This window comes from Maniola jurtina, chromosome 10 (genome assembly GCF_905333055.1).
Source record: "Maniola jurtina chromosome 10, ilManJurt1.1, whole genome shotgun sequence".
Classification (NCBI taxonomy): Eukaryota; Metazoa; Arthropoda; class Insecta; order Lepidoptera; family Nymphalidae; genus Maniola; species Maniola jurtina.
In genome coordinates, this window is record NC_060038.1 from 7454700 (window position 1) to 7478608 (window position 23909).

At 37.1% G+C, this 23909-nt stretch overlaps 1 protein-coding gene across 15 annotated transcripts in view; it reads right to left on the reverse strand.

Annotated features, from left to right (window-relative positions):
* Positions 1–272: 272 nt before the first annotated feature.
* LOC123868811 (protein lap4-like) overlaps positions 273–23909 on the reverse strand; it is a 97810-nt gene continuing 74173 nt past the window's right edge. For 4 of the 15 annotated variants that reach the window (XM_045911426.1, XM_045911427.1, XM_045911424.1 and 1 more), the window contains 18 exons: positions 23618–23729; positions 23007–23314; positions 22662–22760; positions 20744–20992; positions 19070–19180; positions 18389–18568; positions 15739–15897; positions 15075–15218; positions 13939–14034; positions 13256–13339; positions 12658–12777; positions 6530–7861; positions 6014–6119; positions 5453–5624; positions 5000–5141; positions 4289–4384; positions 3560–3739; positions 273–1630 (listed from right to left, as the gene is read on the reverse strand). In XM_045911426.1, the coding sequence (XP_045767382.1) occupies positions 1388–1630; positions 3560–3739; positions 4289–4384; positions 5000–5141; positions 5453–5624; positions 6014–6119; positions 6530–7861; positions 12658–12777; positions 13256–13339; positions 13939–14034; positions 15075–15218; positions 15739–15897; positions 18389–18568; positions 19070–19180; positions 20744–20992; positions 22662–22760; positions 23007–23314; positions 23618–23729 (3933 nt within the window). In that variant the 3' untranslated portion in view covers positions 273–1387. Of the gene's footprint in view, positions 1631–2370; positions 2415–3559; positions 3740–4288; positions 4385–4999; positions 5142–5452; positions 5625–6013; positions 6120–6529; positions 7862–12657; positions 12778–13255; positions 13340–13938; positions 14035–15074; positions 15219–15738; positions 15898–18388; positions 18569–19069; positions 19181–20743; positions 20993–22661; positions 22761–23006; positions 23315–23617; positions 23730–23909 lie in introns of all 15 variants that reach the window. The other 11 variants (XM_045911429.1, XM_045911432.1, XM_045911438.1 and 8 more) reach the window with 11 other exon arrangements.

Here is a 23909-nt window from a genome sequence, read left to right on the forward strand (position 1 = left end):
GTGTGAAATGACGTCACCTGCGCGCGGGAAGTGAAATTCAAATGGACGTACCAAGCAACGCTTAGTACTTTGAACGAAATGAATGACTGTTTATTGTTCGTTATTTATCTGTCTATATTATAATATTAGACTTTAAACTCTATTTCAATACCTATAAAGCTTAAAATCCAATAAAAGAAGGCAAGGTAGTATAGACATGGATGGCATGGATCCATGACAACACAGACAAGCCGCCCGCAAGGATCCATGCCAACACAGACGAGAGGTTAAGGCACCACATACATAAAATTAAAACATTAAATTATTATTAATACGCCAGTTAACACAAATACTGTATGAATTAAGACAATGCACGAATAACATTTTGTACTAAGTAATAAAATGAAATACAAAACTAGATTACTACACAAGAAGGCGGTCCTATGATACCAACTGTACAAAAATTGCCGTTGGTTTTACTGAACAACTGTATGTTCATTTATAATTCAACAGTATACATTAAAATGATGGTATATTATGTACACTATGTTTTAAATAATCTCGTGTCATTTCCTTCATAAGAACTTATTTATATCATCCAATCATTTCTCTAAATTTTGTTATCAACAGGTACCTTACAGCATCAACTTTCAGTCAAACAGTAAAAACTTTCACGGAATGAAAATATTAAAAAAGACACATACGTAAAGTATTTAAAGAAATAATATTATCAAAATAGATAAATCTATCACAAACCTCCGATGCAAAATTATAATAAAAAAATAAAAATTGTGATCAAAGTAAAATGCCACAGTAAAAGATGTTGCTCGACGATAGATTTTCTCAACGAGTCTCCATACAAATAATAAGAGCAAAGTCGGTGGAATTCTAAACTTATTATCACAGTTATAATACAAATTAAGATGTAAAATCATTCAATGTTGTTCGTGTCGCTGAAGAAATCTACGCTCGAGTTGGAACCTCAACGAGGTAAGTCGGGTTGTATAATATTTTATTAGATAGCCGATTACGTTGTCATGGGTGTAGTTTTCAAGTTTCCAACCTTTTTCGCCTAATTAAGTCGCCTCATTAAATGCAAAAGAAGAAATTCCGAGTTGAAGTTTATTTAATCCAGACTACAAAAACCGATCGCTAACAACGTCATGACGTTAAGTTATAAAATGTTTTCGGGTCCACACTAAATCGATGAAGACATCGTTTATGTGTAAAGTAAATAATCCCGGGCTATTTTAAAATATTGCTAGCGGAATTCGAATCTAATAAAAACCATAAGAAGCCTCCCTAAATAAAAAATTAAATAATAGGCAACTGCTATCAACCGATTCACGGTATTAAAAATGCCTAACTGCGATTAAAAGAATGCTTATTGGGATGTATCGGAAGTTGTTTATTGTTGGTGTTCGGTGTAGGGGGTGAGCCTGTGCGCGGGGCCTACCGAGATCGCGGTAACTCGACCTGCGCCGCCGTCGAGCATAGGGTTGACGACTTGCACGATATCTGGTTGGAGCGAGTTCTCCCCGGTATCAACTTCTATGTCGAGACTCGTTTCTTCCAAATCCGTGGGCGCCGTCTCACTGCTGGGACTGGTCGTTAGTTCCAGTGATATTATCTTCTCTTGCGTCGTCTCCACCTAATTAAACATGGGCGTAAAATGATTGCTGCGTAAAACCCTACATGCAAGAGTGTACCATACAGGTTTAGCTGTACAGTTAAACAGATAAATGTGCAAGTTAAAAATAAACCTGTTAGGTATAACCTTGCATGTATTTGCCTTGCTTTATGTGAAGTTCTAAAAAAATTCAATGATGTAAAAAAATGAATTAAAATTAATTCACTTTGGGATGAGATGGATATGATTTGTGACCGAGAAAGTAAAAATAATGTACTCTCGATTATATATGTTTAAGGATTTTAAGGCCGCCTCGCACTGTAAATTGAAAGCAGCCTTACTACATATTATGTACAATATTTTTAAATTGTGGTTATAAGAAAATAATTTCTTTTAATTTCTTCATTTTATAATGGCTTAGCTACCATCCTATAATAATGATATTTAATGAGGTTATATTTCTTATCAATTATTATTTATTGATTAAATTATTATCTATGTAATTATCATATTAATAGAAGTCAATTTTATGTGCTTTAGAAATAATGCTCTAACTACACAAGAACCCAAACAAATGTTAGGTGGATAAGCTACCGTGAAAGCAAATAGAAATGCCCATTGCAATAATTTCATACTTTTGAAAGCAATTATTTAACTGTTGTGAATAGACATTTAAGAAATTGTAAATAAGACATTTTGTTAAAATAGTATGTATGAAATTATTGCCATTAAACAGCACAATATAAAGAAACGAAACAAACCATTTCTTTCGGTGAAGATTCCGTGTCTAGAATCCCGGTATTGTCTGACAAATACATAAATTAATATATTATTAGCATGCCATGCCAAAACATCATGCAACACACAAACGACACAATATAACGGTATACATAAATAAATTATCAACAAAGGATTTTTGCACGCACGCCATCAATCGCGTTCTAGTATGTAAAAAAATCTTTAGTTGCAATTTACTTGAATATTTGCCAAAGAATTTAACATTTAATAATTCACGCCACCACAATATTTACAAATTAGTTGTGTTTGAACTACGTGTTTTATCTATCTACGTTTGGAATCTATTCCGCTGTAAAATACGGTGTTGCACGAATATGCCTAGTATATAACATTATGTGCGTAAGGCCCCAGTAACATTTTAAACTAAAACATCAATCAGTAAAATTCATCACTCAGTCGGTAATCGTAGTCATGTGGTCACAGGTGGTACAGATCGCGCAAACAATGGTAACCTAACTAAAATATTATGCTATCTAATGGCCAACAGGTAGCTTAATTCCGAAAAGAATTTGCACAACATTGCTTATTGAACTTCTTACTTTTAACCCCCGACCCAAAAAGAGGGGTGTTATAAGTTTGACGTGTGTATCTGTGTATCTGTCTGTGGCATCGTAGCTCCTGAACTAATGAACCGATTTTAATTTAGTTTTTTTTTGTTTGAAAGGTGGCTTGATCGAGTGTTCTTAGCTGTAATCCAAGAAAATCGGTTCAGCCGTTTGAAAGTTATCACCTCTTTTCTAGTTACTGTAAACTTCACTTGTCGGGGGTGTTATAAATTTTTAATTTACACTTGTTATAGAATAGGTGTGCATTTATTTCAAAATATCATGTATGTAACCTTTCCCTTATAACATTCTGCATTTTCTGTCTTTCTCACAATGTATGCACGCTATTGCATTACATTTTATTTACTACTTTTTACTATGACTGTGTTTACGTCATGGCAACGTGTGAATGGTATGTTCGCTTGAGCAGACTTTTACGCGATCTGTACCTTGGGTCATTGAATCCGTCATCGTAAGATGGTCTTAGACTTGCACGTAAAAAGCTAAGCGTATTTTGTTTATAATACACAATATAAAACCACACACGAAACGGCATTGCTTGTGTACAGCGTCCTAAGTATAGCATGTACAGTCACGCGTCGCGTACCTCTTTCTCAATAACTTTCTCAATGTACTCGACGGTTCGCACTTTAGTCTCGCCGGTGGCCGGGCACACATATTCCTCCGTGCGTAGTGTTATTCGCTCGTCTAACAATTTTTCCTTCTCCTTCACGGCCAGTATCTGGCCCGGTTTTGTACGCAACGCGATACGTGGCAGGGGCCATTTCTATAATTTGTAAAGCCAATTTCACATACACACCCCGTATAACGAACAGTTTATGCCAGCGAAGCGACAACGATCCCCAACCACAAATAACACAAAGTTACAACATTTAATACAATATTTTAGTCAAATTATTTCAAAACATACAATAGGTTATCAAATAAAGCCAGACAAGTTTAATGGTGCTTATCTCACAATGAATTAATAGGAAGTGAGTTACGATAATGGGGTAGATGACAGTTGTCGACTTTAGTGTATAAAACTTTGCACAATGCAATGTATTTAGCCGTTTTCCCCACAATGGCATCAGTAAAACATTATTGGAAGTCTCAGTTGATGTTCAAACTAGCAACCCCAAACAATTGCAATGCCAATTTGTTAATGACCAAAACAGACGTACATATTAAGTACTTTATTAATTAAAAAATGAATATTATGAACGGTAGATACAGATAATGGAAATGTTCGAAATGTCTCATTATCTCTACCTGTGGTAAGATTATCACAACATTCAGTGGGTAATGGGTATGATTAGAGTAGCAACATGTTTACCTCGGAGGGTGATCTATCTCTCGGCGGCACCTCTTCTACAATCTCATGCGCTGGACCGACCATGCTTTTAATTGCTTTTTGCGATTCAATCGCGTCCTAAAACGTTAAGAGTTAAAATGTATTCTAAGACGCGATTGGGATCGAATGTTAGAGAATCGAAACTCAAAGGGAAACATATGTTTTAAGTACTATGTTTGAGTAACGATGGAATAGAAGCATGCTATTTTATGGAATTTACCAATCGGAAGATAGGTTTAAATAAGGTTAGAGAAAACAGAAGATATTTTATGTCATTCATAGACATTTGCAGCACTTCAGGAGACAATTCTATGTTATTCTGCAATTTTCCTTGATAAACTCATTGCAACAAATCGCGAAAAAGTTACCGGTTGTTATCACGTTTACGATATTAATATGCAAAAGGCCTAGTTACGAGCATAGACTCGACGCGACTTGAATCACTAAACGGGCTTAACGCCTTATGCATAAGAACACACCGTTGTTATGACGGACGTTACGCAGTGCGTTTGTGCACATCAAAGATCCGGGATATTATACTTCAATGGTATTGCTTGTATGCGCTGCGTTAATACGCACCAAGGACTATTTAATCGACAAGAATCAGACGTGAACGCAGTCGGTAACTTATTCATACATTAGAACGATACTCGCCGGTAGTTTTAATTTTAAAGTTGCAACAATGTGCGTTACCTGTTCGAGTGAGCGGAGTCGCGCGGCGCGCCATGCCGCTCGGCGAGCGGCTCGCGTGCTCGCGTCCTCACTCTCCGATCCGTCGCGGTTAGAGCGGCGACGTTGCGATTTTGCGGATGGACTAACGCCACCCAGAGAAACACTGCAATGTGCATTCAGGAAAAATCTTTTAAAACAAAGTCACAACAAAAATTCTTGTCGGTGTATATCGATCTATTCCATCCGTTTCAGTAATTAGATCGACAAAAAGTTTGTTTTATTAAAAGGATACTTTATCCACCAAGGTTATTGTTGATTTACGTTCAAGTAAGCTAATGATTTTAGGTTTGCGATTTTAATGTTTAAACAACAAAATAATTGTTTAACGACAGTATAATGTATTATAGCGCGTACTGATGTGATATTAGAATGAACTTGGCAATGTATATAGGTATAGGAAGAATGCTGACTTACCTATGGCCATTCTCGTAGGGTTCATCGTCCGAATGCGAGCTGTATTCACTCTGGCGGTCCTCCCCTGGGGACCACGAGCTGAGCTCAGCGCGCGACAGAGTGGCCATTTTCCTTTCCTCTTCCTGCTTCAATTTCTCCACCTCATCCGCTGATAAGAATGTGAACACTTTTTCTGCAAGCAAGTTTAAAATTAATTGGGTGATATGTGGGCGAATCTGTTGTAATGATCTCTAAAATAAACTAAATTTACCGGTATAATCTAGTGCTATCCTTTTCCGCAAAGAGTATTGTAAAAAAACTCATTTAGACCTGTTATTTTAGTTTAGGCATGGTGTACAACATTGCTATCTCTGTCATAATTTTCCCCGCAGAAAAGGATAGAACTAGATTAGACCTGCCATTTTAGTTAAGAGTTTGTGTGCAAAAGCGTTAGCGACACTATTATCTAGTATTCCATTTAGAATTCGTTAACACGAAATAGTTATCTAAGGGACTGAAGTTCTTTAGGTCAAGACTGAAGCGACGAATGTTCTGAAAATTAATAAATAAGCTTAAACAAACCTGGCTTAGACGATGATTTATGACTTTCTTCCATTGCGTTTTCGAAAAACTTTTTCTTATCGCTGACAGACGCTTTCACAAAATTACCAGATTGAGGTGGGGAAGCCTGCAAGTGTTCCAAACAACATTAATACTTTTATTCTAATTGTAGTATGTATTAAATATTATAGTGAAATGATTTATTATTATGATAAATAAATAAAATAAAAAGCATACATATTATGTACAAGCTATGAATCCCATCTCCAGGCTAAAAACACCCATGCAGTCAATAGTTAATCGATTTGTCGATGAATGTACTAAAATGCAATATAACCAATGTTAAGAAAGTAAATATAAATGGTAACATGCAAAATATAATAAAACGCAAGTTAACGACGACACGAGATAAAACAATGGGGTATGGAACAATGAACCAGTCGTTTGTGTTTTAGTAAGTTCTGGGCGAGTAGTCGACGAACACAATCAAAAGAAGCTGTGTGTTGTGAGGGCAAGATGCCGTACAGTAATGATTACCTCGCCGATGGCGAAGGATTTGATATTGCTGCTCCATGCGGGTTTCAAGGCGGGCGCGGGCGAAGTGCTTCCTTCTCCCGTTGACGCCGAATCGTTTGAAAAACTATCGAATTCAGGCGCAGTCATCACTTCGCCAAAACGCACTCTTCTTTCTGATTGAACATTTTTAGGCGCATCTCCCGCTTTAATTGGAATAGATTGTGTGACGTTGGCATTTATATCTTTTCCTACAGAACTAATTAATGAAGGTGACACTGGCGGTATACAAGTGGCGTAAGACATGTCGTTTGATATACGAACCGGAAGAGTGCATGTATATGGGTTGAATGTTCCAGCGACTGTCGTTAGAGATGGATACGGGTTACTGGGCGGATATGTCGTAGAATGTACCATGTTAGATGCTAGGCTACTGCTCCTTAAATCTCGCAAAGAAACATGGATATCTTCGAAATTACTCCTATCGGGATGTAAATAGCATGGCGAGTTGGGTATATGCGAAACAGTGGGGAGAGTTTTGTAGTGAGCATGCAATAATGCGGGCGGATTGGGTTCTCCTATGGGGCTGGCTGATAATTCGTTGTATTCATTATTATTATTAAATGGAAGTTCATCTCGGAAGACTTGCGACAAAAGCACTTCTGAAAATATAACAGATCGAAAAGGATCAGAGTCTAATTTCAACGTAGACTCTACGTTCGGGTGAGCTTGATAATTGACAGGCGGAGGATATTCTGTTTCCGGAGAGTTGGTGGAATTAGAGGACTGCACAGTTGTTTCAGCCACGATGGGTAGCGGGAGTACTACGCGCTCGGGAACAACAGTGATTACGGGGTCATCTACCTCTCGTGCCTTTTCATGAATTAAGTGACTTTGACTTACTTTCGCCGCAAACAGAGGCGGAGGAGGGATGATAAATTCGTCGGAGCGTACTAGACTCGATTTGACTTCTGTCAGCTCTATATTTTTGGGCCGATTTCGTATTAGTAAAGAGCTATGTCCCTGGCATGCATCGTTAGTATTAGGAGACTCCTCCGCGATTTCGTCATGCATTCCATGCGGTATGGTTCGGGGGGTGGTCGAGTCGTTCGTCGACCGTGTCGGTTCGTATGCATCGTAGGATTCCGAAGTGAAACTAACTCGCTTCGTTTGCGGTTTGCGAGGCACTTGAGGTTTCTGTTTGGCGGGTTGAGGCGACGGGGCGGGGTGCGGCGGGTCCACGGGGGTTCCCTCCGAGGTCGGGGACTCGGCGGCGGGCTGAGGCGACGGCGTCTTCACTTTCTGTTGTGTGAACACCGCTAGTGGCGACGGTGGCGCCGCTTGTGAACTAGACGACTAACCAAATCAACATATTGTACTGCGATGTTCATTACTCTACTTTAGTAAGTGTAAATGTTGCTTGTGCTTATAGGTGATACTTTTTGTATCATTTCCAAAAAATTGTCTCTACAAATCGTAAAAGCAACTTGCAAGAAAACTGCATATTTAAGAAAAACACGACTGAAATAATCACAGGGCAAATAAACAAACTAAGTAAGCAACAAACGAAATCTTCCAAAATAAATGTTATGTTTATGCTAACAAAAATTTTACAATCGATACAGAAAAACTCCAGTTTTTGTAAACAACGTGTATTTCAATTCAACACTAAAATATAACTTCAATTAGAATAATTTTGTATACAAAGTAAAGGTGACAATGAATTTATATTATACAAAGATTTTATCCAAAATAATAATTGGCAGTTATAAATTTGGCAAAGTTTTCAAAAGTTAATGTGTAATTCATTACAGTAAATGCGAAAGTAATACTGTCTGTTTGTTACTGTTTTAGAGCTCAACTGTTGAACCGATCTTGATAATATATACAGTTATTGTCAATAAATTAAAAGAGTAATGGAATATGCGAAAATAACACACATAATATTACAACAAATGCATTAATGTTATATGCATAAAAACTGACATATTATCGGCCAAATTAATGTCATCTCTTTGATACTTTGTAATTAGTTGAAAAAATGTTAAGGCGTGGAGCAATGTTTTGAAAATAGTTTATTATTCTTAAGAAACTGCAATGATCTTAAAATGTTTTTAGATTCTTTTACAAATTGGTTAAAATACGTGTTCCATTAATAAATCGATATACTGATCAATTATTATTATTATCAGTGCGAGGTATGATAAGTATTATTCTTATCATACCCCGGACCAATAATAAATAATAAAATAAGTAGGTATATCGATTTACTTCGCCTAAGTACTGTACATTGCAAGTATTTATATTATCTACCTATCAGTCAGTTAAGTACCAAGATCACAATCTCGAATGAAATTTTGTCATGTAATTACAATTATTTGACACAATTTTACACAATGATGTCTCAGCAAAAACATTTACACAATCATTTGACTTTTCAAACTAAAACATTTTACGGTAACTCTATTATGAATATATTATAAAGATTTTCCATTGATTTCGATTTTCAGATCGATTTTGGATACATTAAAACGGATTTTACTTTTCTTGAACTTTAAATATCAAATTCATATAAAAAGAAATAGTTATCGTAAAAGGTTACCGTTGATGTTACAAATCAATAGTATTTTATATTAGAAAAATTCTAAGATGTAACCACAGACACTTGTGTTTTCTCTCTTTTTGATTTTATTTTTGTGACAGCCGATACAAAGGTACTTTAACTGTTTTATGATGTAAAAAACTCTTAAGTATAGTTTTAATAAATAAAAATTTAAATACAGAATTAATTAAATGAGAAGTTTAGATACAAAATGGTATCCAAAAGGCATACAGAGTACAAGTGACTATAGGATTAATAAAACCGTTGTATATATTTCTAAACGTTGACTATTACACAATATTGGTCATGTAAGTTTATTATTACTTTTATGATTGTAATTTATTTGTAAATATATATGATCAGTTGATTACATAATATACTGGTAAAATAGGTCCATGTAGCTGTCTATGTAGAGTTTGGGAACAATGATAATAGGAATCAAAAACACGTCCAGTGCTACATAAAATTGAGTAAGTACTTATTTGATAAACTTCCATATATTGAAAACCACCAAAATATATGTTATTTATCTTTAAGAATATTAATGCTTAATAGTAATCTTAATACTTAATACAGTTATTTCCTTTTAAACATCAGTCATAAAATAAAAAGTTGTATCAAAAATGTACAGCATACAGACGTGTTTAACTTAAGCTGGCACGTTCCACACATTCACACATTGCGCTTGTATCTACGAATAAACTCAAGGCATTATGATCGCACTGCATACGCATCAAGAAAGTTTCTCTATCTCATTCGCACACGGGAAAGCGTGTCTTTATTTACAGCATGATTTTTGTTTTAAACTAATCCCTTAGTCAATCGATAATTAATAATTGTTTATTTTGGGATTAGCATAAATTACTTCTCAGAGAAATTGGATTGGCAAACCATGAGAACAATCTCACGAAATAGTTTATGATCAATTTTGCTATTTCATGCATCACAATTCAACGTAATAAAAGTGATGGAACTTATTATTTTTATCAAAGATTTTCACGATTTAACGTCACAAGAAGTATTCAGCGATTGTGTGTGATGTTTTTTTTATTTTACATTTAAGTAACAATTAAAGAGATGCATTAATAAATAATAATTATAGCGTAGAAACGAATATCAAAAGCTGCGACACGCATAATAATAAATAGATTTTTTTAAACACGCTGTATAGTAAAATTGCGTTTGTGTGAGTATTGTGAACGTGTCAGCTCTAGTTAATCCACTTGTAGTAATCATAACATACTTGAATATGGAATATTTTTGTTAATTGCAAATGCTATAATTAAGTCTACCGCTAGCGAACACGACAATACATTGAATTTTAGCTATTAATATAATGTCAATAATTGGATAAAAGTTCACATTCATACACATTTCTTTGAATGCCAGTGGCTTCGGCGATCACAATGGATCGGAGGTGGTCGCCGTGGTACAGGGAGCCTGTGAGCTTGCACAGTCCCAAAAGAGAAATAAGATGCCAGCAGCTTTTAAAATCAGTAGTCCCTGTGTATCCGACTAACTATGTATAGCAATCGGACATTTTTTTTCTAAAGGCAATAACAATGCCTGTCGACTTTTTTAAACAAACAAGCTTATTTAAGAATCTAATTATCATTTAAAACAAATTTCATTTTTTTAATAAATAAATAATAATACATAAAACACAACACAGATATATATATTTTGTATACCCATAGGTATTAATCGATATTCTTAAGAAACTAACAAATTCCGTTTGATCTTATTTTGTTTGCGTAAGAAGTTGTAATTACTCGTAAGAAAAAGCTGGAACAGACCAATCGAAACTTTAAGTCATATGTATTAAAACAGTATTTATAGATTATATTTATAACAATTATGATGATTAGTTAAAATATCCGTTCATCTCGCATATATTTTATCTATATACACTAATTGGACAGATGTATTATTGCTGTACTATGTGTTGCCTTCCATTCCGTCAGGGTATGCTTTCTGCAATGGACGTAATACGTATTGTCAGTATATTTGACTCGACTTCTATAATTTCATTTATCTCATTAGTGGCAACTATTTGTCTAACACATAACGACATCGATATAAGCTAGGAATAATCACGTAAATATACTTATGCTATGAAGTTGAAGTTCAAAAGGAGGGTACATCGTAAAGTTCCATTACAATTTTGAGTACTTTTTACACATACTTGAGCTGAAGGATATCATGCAGTTTTTTAGCTACGTTACATACTCGTAGCCAGTCACTACGGATAGAAATGTTTTATAGGATCTAAAAACGAAATCATACGAAAGTCTAAATAAAATCCAATCAAAGAACTAAGTAAATAGAAACCCTTCCCGCTTGACAAAATATATTACATCAATATAATATAGTAAACATTTATTTTGGAAGATATATTAAATATAAATCAAAATATACGTAGATTACTTACTATATTTGAAATAGGAAAAATATTTTCATGCAAGCTATATAATACAGGGTGCATGCTATCAAGAAAACCGACGTGCAGAAGAATCTTGCAAATTGGTTAAGAAACCCTTAACTCGTTATCAAAAATATTTTACGCTTTGCTACAAAACTGCACTCAATAATATCATGCAATATACTTCATCAATCTGCTTCTATAATACATTTTACTTAGCGTTACTAATTTGTCATTTTCAATAGAACATACTCTATAAGCAAATATTTTCGGTATCTATAGAAGTATTTTTACATTTCTATTAAATCAATAATGAAAATATCATAATATTTGGTGCAAGCCAATAGAATATCTATAGCTTAATTTTTAAATATTTAGCAATTTATTGCACGCAGCATTATTTAACATTACAACTGTCTATCCAGGCAGACTGAATTTGGATTATAAGATGAATGCAAAATTGTAGCTTGGATGCAGTTTTATTTCAGTTCACATTGCGTGCTCGTACTAGATTTGCAGAAGCGCTGTGCAATCGGTCGGTAATTCCGAAGCATTTCTTTTTTTTTATTCAGCTACAAGTTAGTCCTTGACTGCAATCTCACCTGGTAGTAAGTGATGATGCAGTCTATGGAAGCAGGCTAACCTGGAATGGGTATGGCAGTTTTCGTTAAACCCACACTACTTTGGTTTCTACACGGCATCATACCGGAACGCTAAATCGCTTGGCGGCACGGCTTTACGTGAAATGTAATAATACTACCCAAATTGCAATTTTACAGGCGTATTGCAGTCCAAATGCAGTCCATATGTACTACTCAGTTAAGCTAAGTTTGCACCTCGCGTTGATTACGTCACACGCAAAACGATGATTACGACGCTTAGGTACGGTATGCGAACCATACTGGCGCGACAAGACGACCGGGGGGAGGTGAGTGGGGAAGTGGGAGAGGCGCCGCATTCCAGCGAGGTGCAAATTAGCTTGACCGAGTAGTACATATGGACTGCATTTGGACTGCAATCCGCCAGATATTTAGCCTTTCAATAATAAGAATAGATTCAGTAGCGGTCTAGCGTAAAGGGAGGTAGTTTCGATATATTTAGCGTAGGAGTTTATGTCGAGGCGCGTACCTGAGGTTGCAGGGTGTGTTTGGACATGACGACGGTGGTGGTCTTGTGCTGTGGCTCCGGCGAGGTGGGCGGCGCGGGGTCCAAAGCGATACATTCTACCGCGTGCACGATGTCCAATACCTGACAAACGTATTGCTGTTAGTTTTTGGCCAAACTTCCTAAGGTATACGAGGACCTAATTTAGGTCACCTAAATAGCAAAAACTGAAATAAATCCTGTGCCCATTTCCGATTTCTCCTTCTGTTTGTTCGAGTCTTTCTGTCTGTTTTATGGTCACGTCCCATCCGTTAAACCAATTTAGATAGAATGCTTGCAACCCAGAGACAGACATAGGCTACTTTTAATCTTGGAAAATTAGAGAGCTTCACAAGATTTTTATGAGTCCTCAATTCACGTGGCTGAGGTCACAGGCATCATCTATAGTACACGACAAGTCGAGATGACAATCGAGGTGGAGACGCCACGCACAACCCGCACAGCCCCGCGTTAACCCGGTGCGGGATAGCGGTGCGCGGCTACTTTAGAAGTTTGGCTTTGTCAGTGGCAGTGTTGTATATCAATGTAAGAAAATCAAATGACAACTTCATTTATATGATACCTTTTCCGGGGTGGTTTTTTCTCTCATTTCAGCAACTTGCTTTTCATGTTCAAATTCCACTAAGTCCTGTCGCATATGCTGCTCCTGTGTAAGAAAAACATCGTGTCCTGTTTGAAACCATCTAACCCATACGCAATTAACAATTTTTCCTGCTTTTGTCACTACATTACATACACTGTGGACAGTTATTTGCCTCATCTGATGACAGAAGGCCTGGCTCATTTTCGCTCTAAGTATCAGTCTGTTTAACATGGAAATGCAGCCAGTATTCTTGGCACCATTCTACAACGCATGATTTGTAAGGTTCAAAAAAAAAGAATATAATAGATCCACATTTTGTGTTAAATACCGACAAAAATATTGCAAAAATGGTAATAGCAGCGTTTAATATAGAAATCTGTGGGTATGTTAATGATATTATGCAATATATCTGTTACGTTCATATTACGTGGCGTATAAAATTCGTGCTCGGTGATAAGTAAGATAGAAGATACAAAACGCACGAGAGTAGAAACGATAGCAACTCTACAACTGTGCCCCAAGTATCGTACTTTTAAATCTTCACTTTAGATGTGTGTGCCATATCTAATTTTTAAATACTATTATTGACAAATGCCGTGTTTTCTTCGATTCTTGGTTTCGCTAGAGACGGTTACCAAAGAAATGTACAAGCGGTTTCAAACCTGTTGGTGTTGATGCAGCGTGTCGTCTCGGTCCAGACTCGAGGTGGAGTGTGAGAGAGAGCCGCCCGTGTCCGCTGTCCCGCTCTCGCTGCCGGTCTGTTCCAACATGCGTGTGATACACTCGCGTGCTACTACTCTGGTCATTGACTTAGTTGGACAGTTAGCCTTTAGTGCTTATAAAGATTTCTATATACCGCTATGTTTTTAAGGATGCTCGCAGAAGTCATTTCACCCAAAAGTACGTTAACACCGCGCCAATGTCTATAATATAGTCTGTGTGTGTGTAGTCAGTAAGTTTTCAATTTTAGAAATACGAATTTATGAGCTTTTTCTATCTCCAGATAAGAATTAAGAATTGCCCTAAATGACTTAGGGCCTAGAAATGGTTCTAAAACGGCAAGAAAACGCCGACCAAAGTCGCGCGTAAGTAGGTAAAGCTTATTAATTATTATGAGCATCACTCACAACAGTTTGTATTCTAAAACACTTCGTCCAACTAAGCCAATACCAGTTTTAAAAATGTGAGTTTCGATTGTTACATTAACTTAAAATAAATTTGCATGCAAAATAAACGATATTGATAAAAGGCCGTTAATTTACTTTAAAATAAATTTACAAAAACTGTAAATTACAAAGAAATTCGCATTCTTTTGACGATCAGTTACAGACTTCAGTGTTCCTCAAAGTAAGCCCACATACAGTCTAAAGCAGTGTAACATACATTTCGTATATCAGTCAGTAGAAACTCAAATACGTTAATATCAAAATAAAAAAACGAAAAATACAAAAAAAAATTGGCGTTTGAACTATTGTATTTATATCCCTAATAAAAATGATACTCACTATAACTAGAAAAAATGACTAAGCCACCTGCCAGTGTGAATACGTGTTACCACTTGGTGCAATAAAAACTTTATTAAATACTTTCGTTTTTTATAAAACTGAAGAAATGCAGTATATTAAAGCACCGTACAAATGCAGAACTACGAAATACTATTGAAATATAATGCAGTGTTCTCTTTCGATGCGGACAAATGTACCGTGTACCTAAACTCATTAGCGTACAGAACGTGTATACGTCGCATTCAGACGCGCCAGTGAAATCCCTATCTTAACCTAACTTGTACAATACTTACGGTGTACTTTTCGGGTCTTGAGTAACCGTGACACACGATTAAATGTAAAGGTGCATTCGTGGCCGAGCGTAAGGCGTTCACCGCTTCATTGTGCGTTGCGCCTAATAGCGAAACGCCGTTCACTTCTAGGAGACGCATTCCCACCTAGAAAGGATTTAAAAAGACATAAATGCTATTATCTAGAACCAAAAAAAAAACATTTCATGTATCCTGAATAGGGAACATTCAGGACAACAACACTCCTAAATGCTAAATGCACTTACTAAAAAAACCGGCCAAGTGCGAGTCAGACTCGCCGAGGGTTTCGTACTCGGGTATTTTTTCCGAAATTTTGCGCGATAAATCCAAAACTATTATGCATAAAAATAAATAAAAATCTGTTTTAGAATGTACAGGTAAAGCCCTTTTATATGATACCCCACTTGGTACAGTTATCTTACTTTGAAAATTGAAACACATTTTAATTTTTTTTAATGATGTAACTATAAATTCAGTTTTCGGATTTATTCTTTTACATGTACTTGTACCATAAGACCTATCTATTCTAGGATTCTAGGTCACCGGGAAGTTCCCTATAGGTTTTCTGGACAGACACGACGGACGGACGGACGGACGGATTACGGATGTAAAAAACTCTGTAATCTTAAGTTTGTGAATAGATTACCTTTAGCCTGCCGTCCCTTCTCGCCGCACCTCCGCTATTGATCTTGGATATAAAAACTCCTTCATCGTTGGGGTCGTTCGGGTTCCCGCGCTGACCGTTGAGACCACCCTTTATATGCATCCCCAGCTTTTCGCCCTCTTGCTTTATTATTGTGAGATCCTGTGAAATAGAGAGAAAATGTTATAATTATGGATAAAACGATATACATTTTATTGATCATATATTTACGTTCACTAAAACATATCAAAACATGTCGCTGAATCAGGATTTCATAAAATATGGATGAAGCGAGAAAATACCTTATTTTGCAGTTACATATAATGTGTATTAATACTAGTTATTTTTTTTAATGTTAAAAACTATAGCAACAATAAATAGACACTGTGTCTGTACTCTGTGCACATCAAAAGCTCTAGCGCATTGCTGGCAAGCGTCAATTATTGCATTGAACTTGACGCATGAGTTGTATACGTGAACACTCACATCACTACTTCATACGTTGGATGTTTCGGGACCCGTCGTCATTGGACCCGCGAGTTGACGTTACACGTAATATCTTCCCGGACCCATTAAAATACGGCTTTTGTTGTGTTCGTAAAAACTAGACCCGCCCAAACATTAATGATATGAGAGCAAGATATAACGTTAAATGTTTAATATGCAGTCGTAAAATTTTCAATCGTCACAAATCATTTTACATAAGCAGAATTTCTAAATCACCAAAAACACACATTAACGATCATGCGAAGCCAAAACGAGCATGCATTTTTGACATCGATACTCACATTTGGTCACCAAAAAATGCAAGGAATCTAATCATCGCCAAGGAATTGCAGGTCTCAACAGAGAATCAAATAATAAGAAGGTCTTTATAGACTAAACTCTAAAGCTTTGAAAGGGTCCAGAACCTAAAGCTAAATTTTAACAGAGTACAATTTAGCAATCAATATATGGGGATAATAGTCAGTCTAAAAGGACGAAGCATAATACGGTATCCGTGGAGCACACAATGCTCTGGAAAGGGGGAATTTTCACATAAAATAATCTGATAAACACACAGAATTTCGAGTTCGTCGGGCGACGATCACACTTACAGTTGCGTGAACAATCTCAACTTGAATGAGACCCTGAATTTGTGTCGTGTTGGCCGAAGTATGCACGTGTGGAACAAAATAAAGTTTTGCTCTTTATAACAACAAATTAACATTTTATCAATATTCACTTCTAGATTTACAAGCTTAATTCCAATACATAATCTGCAAGTATGAAGCGACAGACTTTGCAGCACAAAGAATTTGATGGATTATTCCACTAAGGACGTCGGTGTTAAGCACTACGCATATATTACTTTGATGTTGCCAAAAACTACGCAAGCGTTAGTATTATGTCTACTTTACATACTCATCAGTCATCAGTTATCATCTCCGTTTCGCAAATCCGGCAACTTGCAATCATGCATATTATTATGTGGCAACTTTAGACGAGATACTTATATATGTATGAAATTACATTCAAATTAACTTTCGTTGCAATGGAACGGTTTAAGGTCACAAAATATAAAAGCATTTTGTCACTCCTTGCAATCAATCGTGTTTATAATAACTTACTGCATGACACAGGATCGCCAAATCCAAAAAAATAAAATTTTGTATTAGGTTTTTCAATGTGTGTTTTACAAATACAATAAATAAGTAATTTGTTTATTGATAAAAGAGGATTTTGTTAATTTATCTATAGACTCCCCACATTAAACTAACATAACATTTATTTAAGTTTTATTATTTTCAAAGGTCACGGCATACGTCTATGGTCACGGCATCTTCACCTTTATTATTTAAAAAAAAATGTGAACTACGCTTGATTCATTGGTGTACTGAACAACATCTATTTGTAATCAGCCTTTTAAATACTATATCCAACCGATTTACTGATATCGAAAACCAACTGACCAACTACGTTTCCTATACAAATCATGACAAGCTATTTTCCCTTAACTGACTTAAAAGATCAATTGCAGGAAACTTCTCGGAAAAACGCGTAAACGATGCTGTTTACTCGGCACTTTTGATGTTTTAACGTTAGGTTTTAAGTTTTATCATAGTTTCATTGCTAATTCTCTCGAAGAACACCCTACAACATAATACTAAATAGTAATTACCCCCGGTATAGAAGGATCACTCTGAAAAGATATTTAAATAAGTAGACAATGTAACACGTAATAAAATGCAATTCAGCTCATACGCGCTGCGGCCTTAAATTTGAAATAACTTCTCTTTCAATCGCGTAGTCTTATCCATTTCTCTCATAACAAATCCGAGAGCTGTCTAAGGGGCTCGCCATCGTAAATATATTTCTCGAGCTACGTGACCATACTGAATCCTTCCTAGTCTTACGCCCAGTGCATAAGCGTCGTTTACGATTTACGAGAAATGACTTGTTTATCTTCTGAGTCAGCTAAGGAAAAACAGAACGTACGTACTTTCTTATATGCCTATATATGCCTCTAATATATATTATTAAAATAGTTATCGTCATAGCTACCCGTATGACGATAACTATTTTTTATGTGATAAAGTGGAGTTTATGATGTAATGAATGAGTATGAAAGATGGCGAATCCTGTGTCACGATTGTGTGTGCAGCGCACTGACCTGGAAGCCCGGCGGCAGCGGGTCGTGGCGCACGGTGAGCGTGAGGGTGGGCCCGGGTTGCAAGAGGAATTGTACTGCGTCTCTATGCGTTGCTCCGACCAATTCGTGTCCGTTCACTTTGAGCAAACGATCGCCCATACGAAGCTTGCCTGATCGCGCCGCTACACCGCCAGGGACGATCTGGTTAAATGGTCAATTTTAGCTGGTTTGAACATACGAAATTTCACACTAATATTATAAAGGTAAAAGTTTGTATGTGTTTGTGGGTGTGTATGTTTGTTATTCTTTCAGCAAAAACTATTGGACGGATTTGACTGAAATTTTGAATGGAGATAGATTATAACCCCGATTGACACATAGGCTACTTTTTATCCCGGAAAATTAAAGCACTTCTTTTGGGTTTTTAAAAATGGGCATAGTATGATATAACTCTGTATATATTTCATGTAATCGGTTTTGACGTTTGTTATTTTATTTATTTTACCAAAATAGTAGAGAGATAGATCCCGGATCGCATAGGCTACTTTTTTAGACCGATTGTTGGAATAAATAAAATAAAATTGTGTGCAAATATTTGCGCACTCATCTACTGATTTTCAAGTTATTGCTGGTTCTCCTTGGATAGACAGTAAAAATATCTACAGTAACTATGTGTATGACAGAATTGTTTAAGCTCCTTACATGTGAAACAAATATTCCCGGTTCTTTACCACCGAATGGCACACAAGAATGGTCTGTTCCCCCAATTATACTAAATCCAAGCGATCCACCCTCTTTCACCAATATCACATCCTGTAACAAAGAAAAACCTAAGTTTAGCAAAAATCTATTAACTTTTAATATCAGCCAATAAGCGTGAAGCACAATCTACGTATTGACATTCTCAATCACTTAATTGGTGTGAAAGATGCAGGACTTTTACATGAAGTTTTTAAAGAGAAAAATTGAAATAAATTCATCGAACTTACACGGAAAGAAGCTCGTTTTCCGTGAAGTTACAATGATAGCAGACAGTGTAAAGTAGAAGAACTTAATTTTAAAATGTACATGTTCGTTTTTAAACAAATGCATAAGAACTAAAATACTTTAATATGCAAACTATTTGCCAGAATTAATTTTTCGTCTCTTTTACATTGATTTTTTGTTTGGCAGGAACCTAGTTAACATTATTTGAACCTTTAGAAATTCAATAGATAAATAATCAAAAATGGTATATAAATAAACACGTATCTCAAAATTGCCTTCAGATTAATAAATCACTTGGTTAATTTCCATTGGTCCACACTGTAGGAAACGTATTTGGTTGCGCGGTGCGGCGTAGCGACCAAAGGAAATCAGAGTGAAAGTTTTCCGTAAATGCATGTTTTAGAAATTTTCCACATCTCCAATGAATTTCCTTTCGTCCAATGAAAATGACCCTTATGATTTAATAGGAAATAGTTTGATGTATTATTTTATTTTGGGCGTGCTCTTCAAAATAACACAAAGTGGCATTTTTTCTAGAAAATGCATTAAACATTACTTGATATTTTACTTTTTGTATATTGTTATTCGTACGGTACGATACGATTCGTCGAAAGGCCACGCTGAACAGTCGAAAGGCCACGGTCTCGATGATAGCGGTGGGCAGGGCGATGATACAGTACGCAATCATCTATAAAATTTATATGGTCTCCTTCCTTCTCCCCCATCGTTCAACCCCGTTGCCGTCCAAAACGACAGGACGAGGCCATATAAAGTAATGCGTATTATATCATTTTGCCCTGCTCTCCCCAGCTCATGAGTGATGGTAAACGTCTGCGAGACGTGATTAATATGTAGGAGTATACAAAAGCTCATTACACATTTTATTACTACTACATTATTCAAGAGTACTTGTGAAAGAGTATTTGATTAAAAAATCTTTCTATTTCTATTACTTCAACGAAATTCTATAGAATTTAGCAACTTAGCTGAGCTTACATTTTACGCTAACTACCTAAGTTTATTACGTCCAAGAACACTAATTCAAACTCACACGCACTTACTATAGGTTTTGTTATCATAAATTCCTTCATCATCATCATCATAAATTACTTATTGCGCCATCATAAAAAACGTTATCATATTAAAAATTTAGATTGATTGCTTGGTTTTCAAAGAGCCGAGAATAAACTTTTTTATTCTCTTTTTTCTCGGATCTTTGAAAACCTCTTGTACCTATTGTTTTTATTAGGTTAAGTTTTTATAATTTGGCTGTGTAGTTTATGGCTGAATAAATGGTTTTTATTTTATTTTTTACAAAAAATATAGATAAAGTACGTCACCATACGTGTGCGTGTGCGTGAGCGCATGGTGCGCGATAGGGAGTCTTACTTCAATGATGAGCGGCGCGACGAGCTGGTTGTCCGTAATGCGCGTGACCGTCGTCTCGGTGAAGGTGGACTTGGTGATGGTCTCGGTGACGCGGCCGAGCGCGGCGGGCGGCGGCGGCAGCGCGGGCGGCGGCGCGCGCTCCACGGTGACTCGCACGCCGCGTTCCACGGGCGAGCGCGCGCGCGGCCCGCCCAGGAAGTGCGCCGGGATCAGCGCTTGGAACTCCTCGCTCGTCATCGCCCGCGCCGGCTGCGCGTAACACGTTCACATCGCATCATTCAACCGGACGCACATTGGAACCTTTTCTCACAGTTTTTTTTAACTACATATATAGGCATGCGCTTGACTGCTATCACACCAAACGGCGATGATACAGTCTTAGTCCATTCATTTTTCTTTTGGAGATACTAGAAATGTTCTATTAGTACGTATTGAAGCGAGTAAGCATAACGTTTCGTACGAGTACGTGCGACTATGTAGGGATGCATATCTTTGTAATGCCTCGCGGCCTTATAGCCTGAAGAGACCCCTCTTACAGTTAGACGATGTAGATGTTAAGACAGAGCAATGTTGAGTCGAAGACGCGAGAAATCCATACCAACCGGTAGAAGCCGGCACAACAAACTTTGATAGGGATGTTGTCAAGAAAACCAATCATATAGTCTTTAATAATCGTCAACTAACAGGGACGTCGATTTCACGTATTTTAAAGCCAGCTCTTCAACTAAATTCAACTAAAGTCTCATGTATTTACGATATGGTTGTCTTAAACTGTGATGATTTGTGACGAGTTGCGGAGCAGAAGTGGCATTGGGCGTTCATAGTTGGAAGAACCAATAAACTTTGGGTTTCTAAGGTGCTAGAATAACTACCTCGCACAAGATAGTGCAGTGCAATCAGACCTCCCACTAGGTGTACGAATGATATCAAATCGCCGGATACAAGGGACCAAGGCGGTGGAAATCTTGACAAAAAATCTATGTCCAGCAGTGGACGTATATTGATTAACCCATATTGGGTTGGAAACTAAAATATCAGTCTGAACAATGAACATTATATTGGGCATGTACTCTACATAAAGAAAAACGTATTCGGGAACCACCTTCTGATTTTGATTTCCCCGATTTATGCCTACAACTGTTGGATCATTGCTTCAATAAAACGATAAAAATCTAGACTTTATAAGGTTCTAATGTGCGCCCGCTCATACTCCATACCTTACCCAGCTCAACGCCAAGACCGTACACACAAACTCTCTCCCGAACTCTCTCTCTCGATTCGAAATTCCAGCCGGAATATCGACTGATAATACTGGAATGATATCAACCAGTTAAAATCCCGTATATTACAGCTGTGTGCACACAATCACACAAAAGGTACTTCTATCGCTTTGCGAAAATTCCAGCTGAAACTTCGCACCTTCGTCTTAATGTGTTTGTGGGAGTGAGACGATACGACAATACCCCAACAGTATAGAGAGCAAAATTGTAAACTTTCAGATCACAACCAGCTTTCGAACTGTTGAGCTATTGAGGCTTTTATCGTTCACTGCTTCGGAAAAGCATTATCTGCCCTAACACAAATCGGTTATCGACAAAAAAAAACATTTAAATTACTTAAAATAAAATGAAGAAGGACGAAATAAGCACAGTTCATCCGAAAATTGAAAGTCGACTGCGTCAGATATCGTAACCTTACGTTCCCGAAATATGAGCTCTTTATTTCGAGACGCAACGGTTTGGACATCCATCGCAGCCGCTATCACCTGGACGTTACAACAGAAGACAGTGGCGTGAAATAAGAATGTAATACGCATCAAATGACAAGCTTGATTGGAAGCGGATGGATGTGAACGTGTTAAGCGCGAGTGGCCGTCACCTGCGGTTCTGTACAGCGGCGGTGGGAGGTCGCGTCTTACCTGTATGTCGTCGAATACGTCGTCGTTAGAGCCGTGCAATTTATTGGCGCCGGGAGTTAGAGGCGTGCTCGTACTATTAGTTGCCGGTTTCGTGCCCGCCTGAAGTCAACAATCGAACCTTTAATAACTCGAGCACTACATTATTACAAGCACGCTACGTTACAAGCTTAGCGTAATTAAAACAATCTAGCGTAATATACAAGTAACTCAAGGTCTCATAACTTAAAAAATTTACTTATGTAACCTTAATAATTTTTCAAAATAAAACCCCAAAAAGCATAAGGAAATAAGCTCGGTATAGCTTGACGTTTTCGCCGCTACTAATAAGCTACATCGAAGCCTTACCGTTCCGTTCGTTTGACTCAACTTCCGCGGAGCGGGCTGCGGTGGCGCGGTCATTGGTGCAAATGTGGTTTGTGTTTGATGTGGTTTTGGTATTGGTTGTGGTTGTGGTTGTGGCTGTGGTTGCGGTTGTGCCGGCGTGTGTGGTTGCGGTGCAACGTGCGTGGACACTCGCGGTGCGGTGTGGTTGCCCGCGAGGGGCGGAACGTGGTTAGCGGTGGGTTTCGGTGTCGGAGTGACGTTCACATTCGGCAGGCTTGTCTTGTGCTCTCTCACTTCGTCTGTCGTAGACTTGCGCGGGAGCGAATTGCCTACACGAGAACAAGTTTAAATTATCAACATATCTTATTTCGGTATTAAAACAAAATTTGGCTGGTAAAAATACTTATCGATATAAGGATTAGACTAAGTAAAAAATGTAATTATTATATAAATTTAAAACTTAGTCGAAACCTTATTAAAGAAAGAGCATTTTTCGGTCATTTCAAATTAACTTTTGTTATATTTTGTCATCAACAGAAATAAAAAGAAATATATATATCAGTCCTGTAAAGCAGGCGTTGGAAGCCTAAAGCTATTTGGAATATATTTGAAATTATTACTAATGGAAATACCTTGGTCGGATGTGATTGTCCGCTGCAGGACAAGTCTCACAAATCGTTCATGGCCTGTGAGCATTGAAACTGCGGTTTCGTGTTGAGCATTCTCCATGTCAACGCCGTTAATCTGAAAGAGAAAAAAGTTAAGTCTAAGTTAAGTATATAAAAGAGGCGCTATCGTTTTACGTAGAATTACTGCAAGAATGGTAACACTAATCTTGACGTGTCAATTTAATAATAGTACTTTCTGGCGCTAACTGTAATATCCCTTGTCGATATGCAGCTGGGAAACTTAGTTCTGCCACAA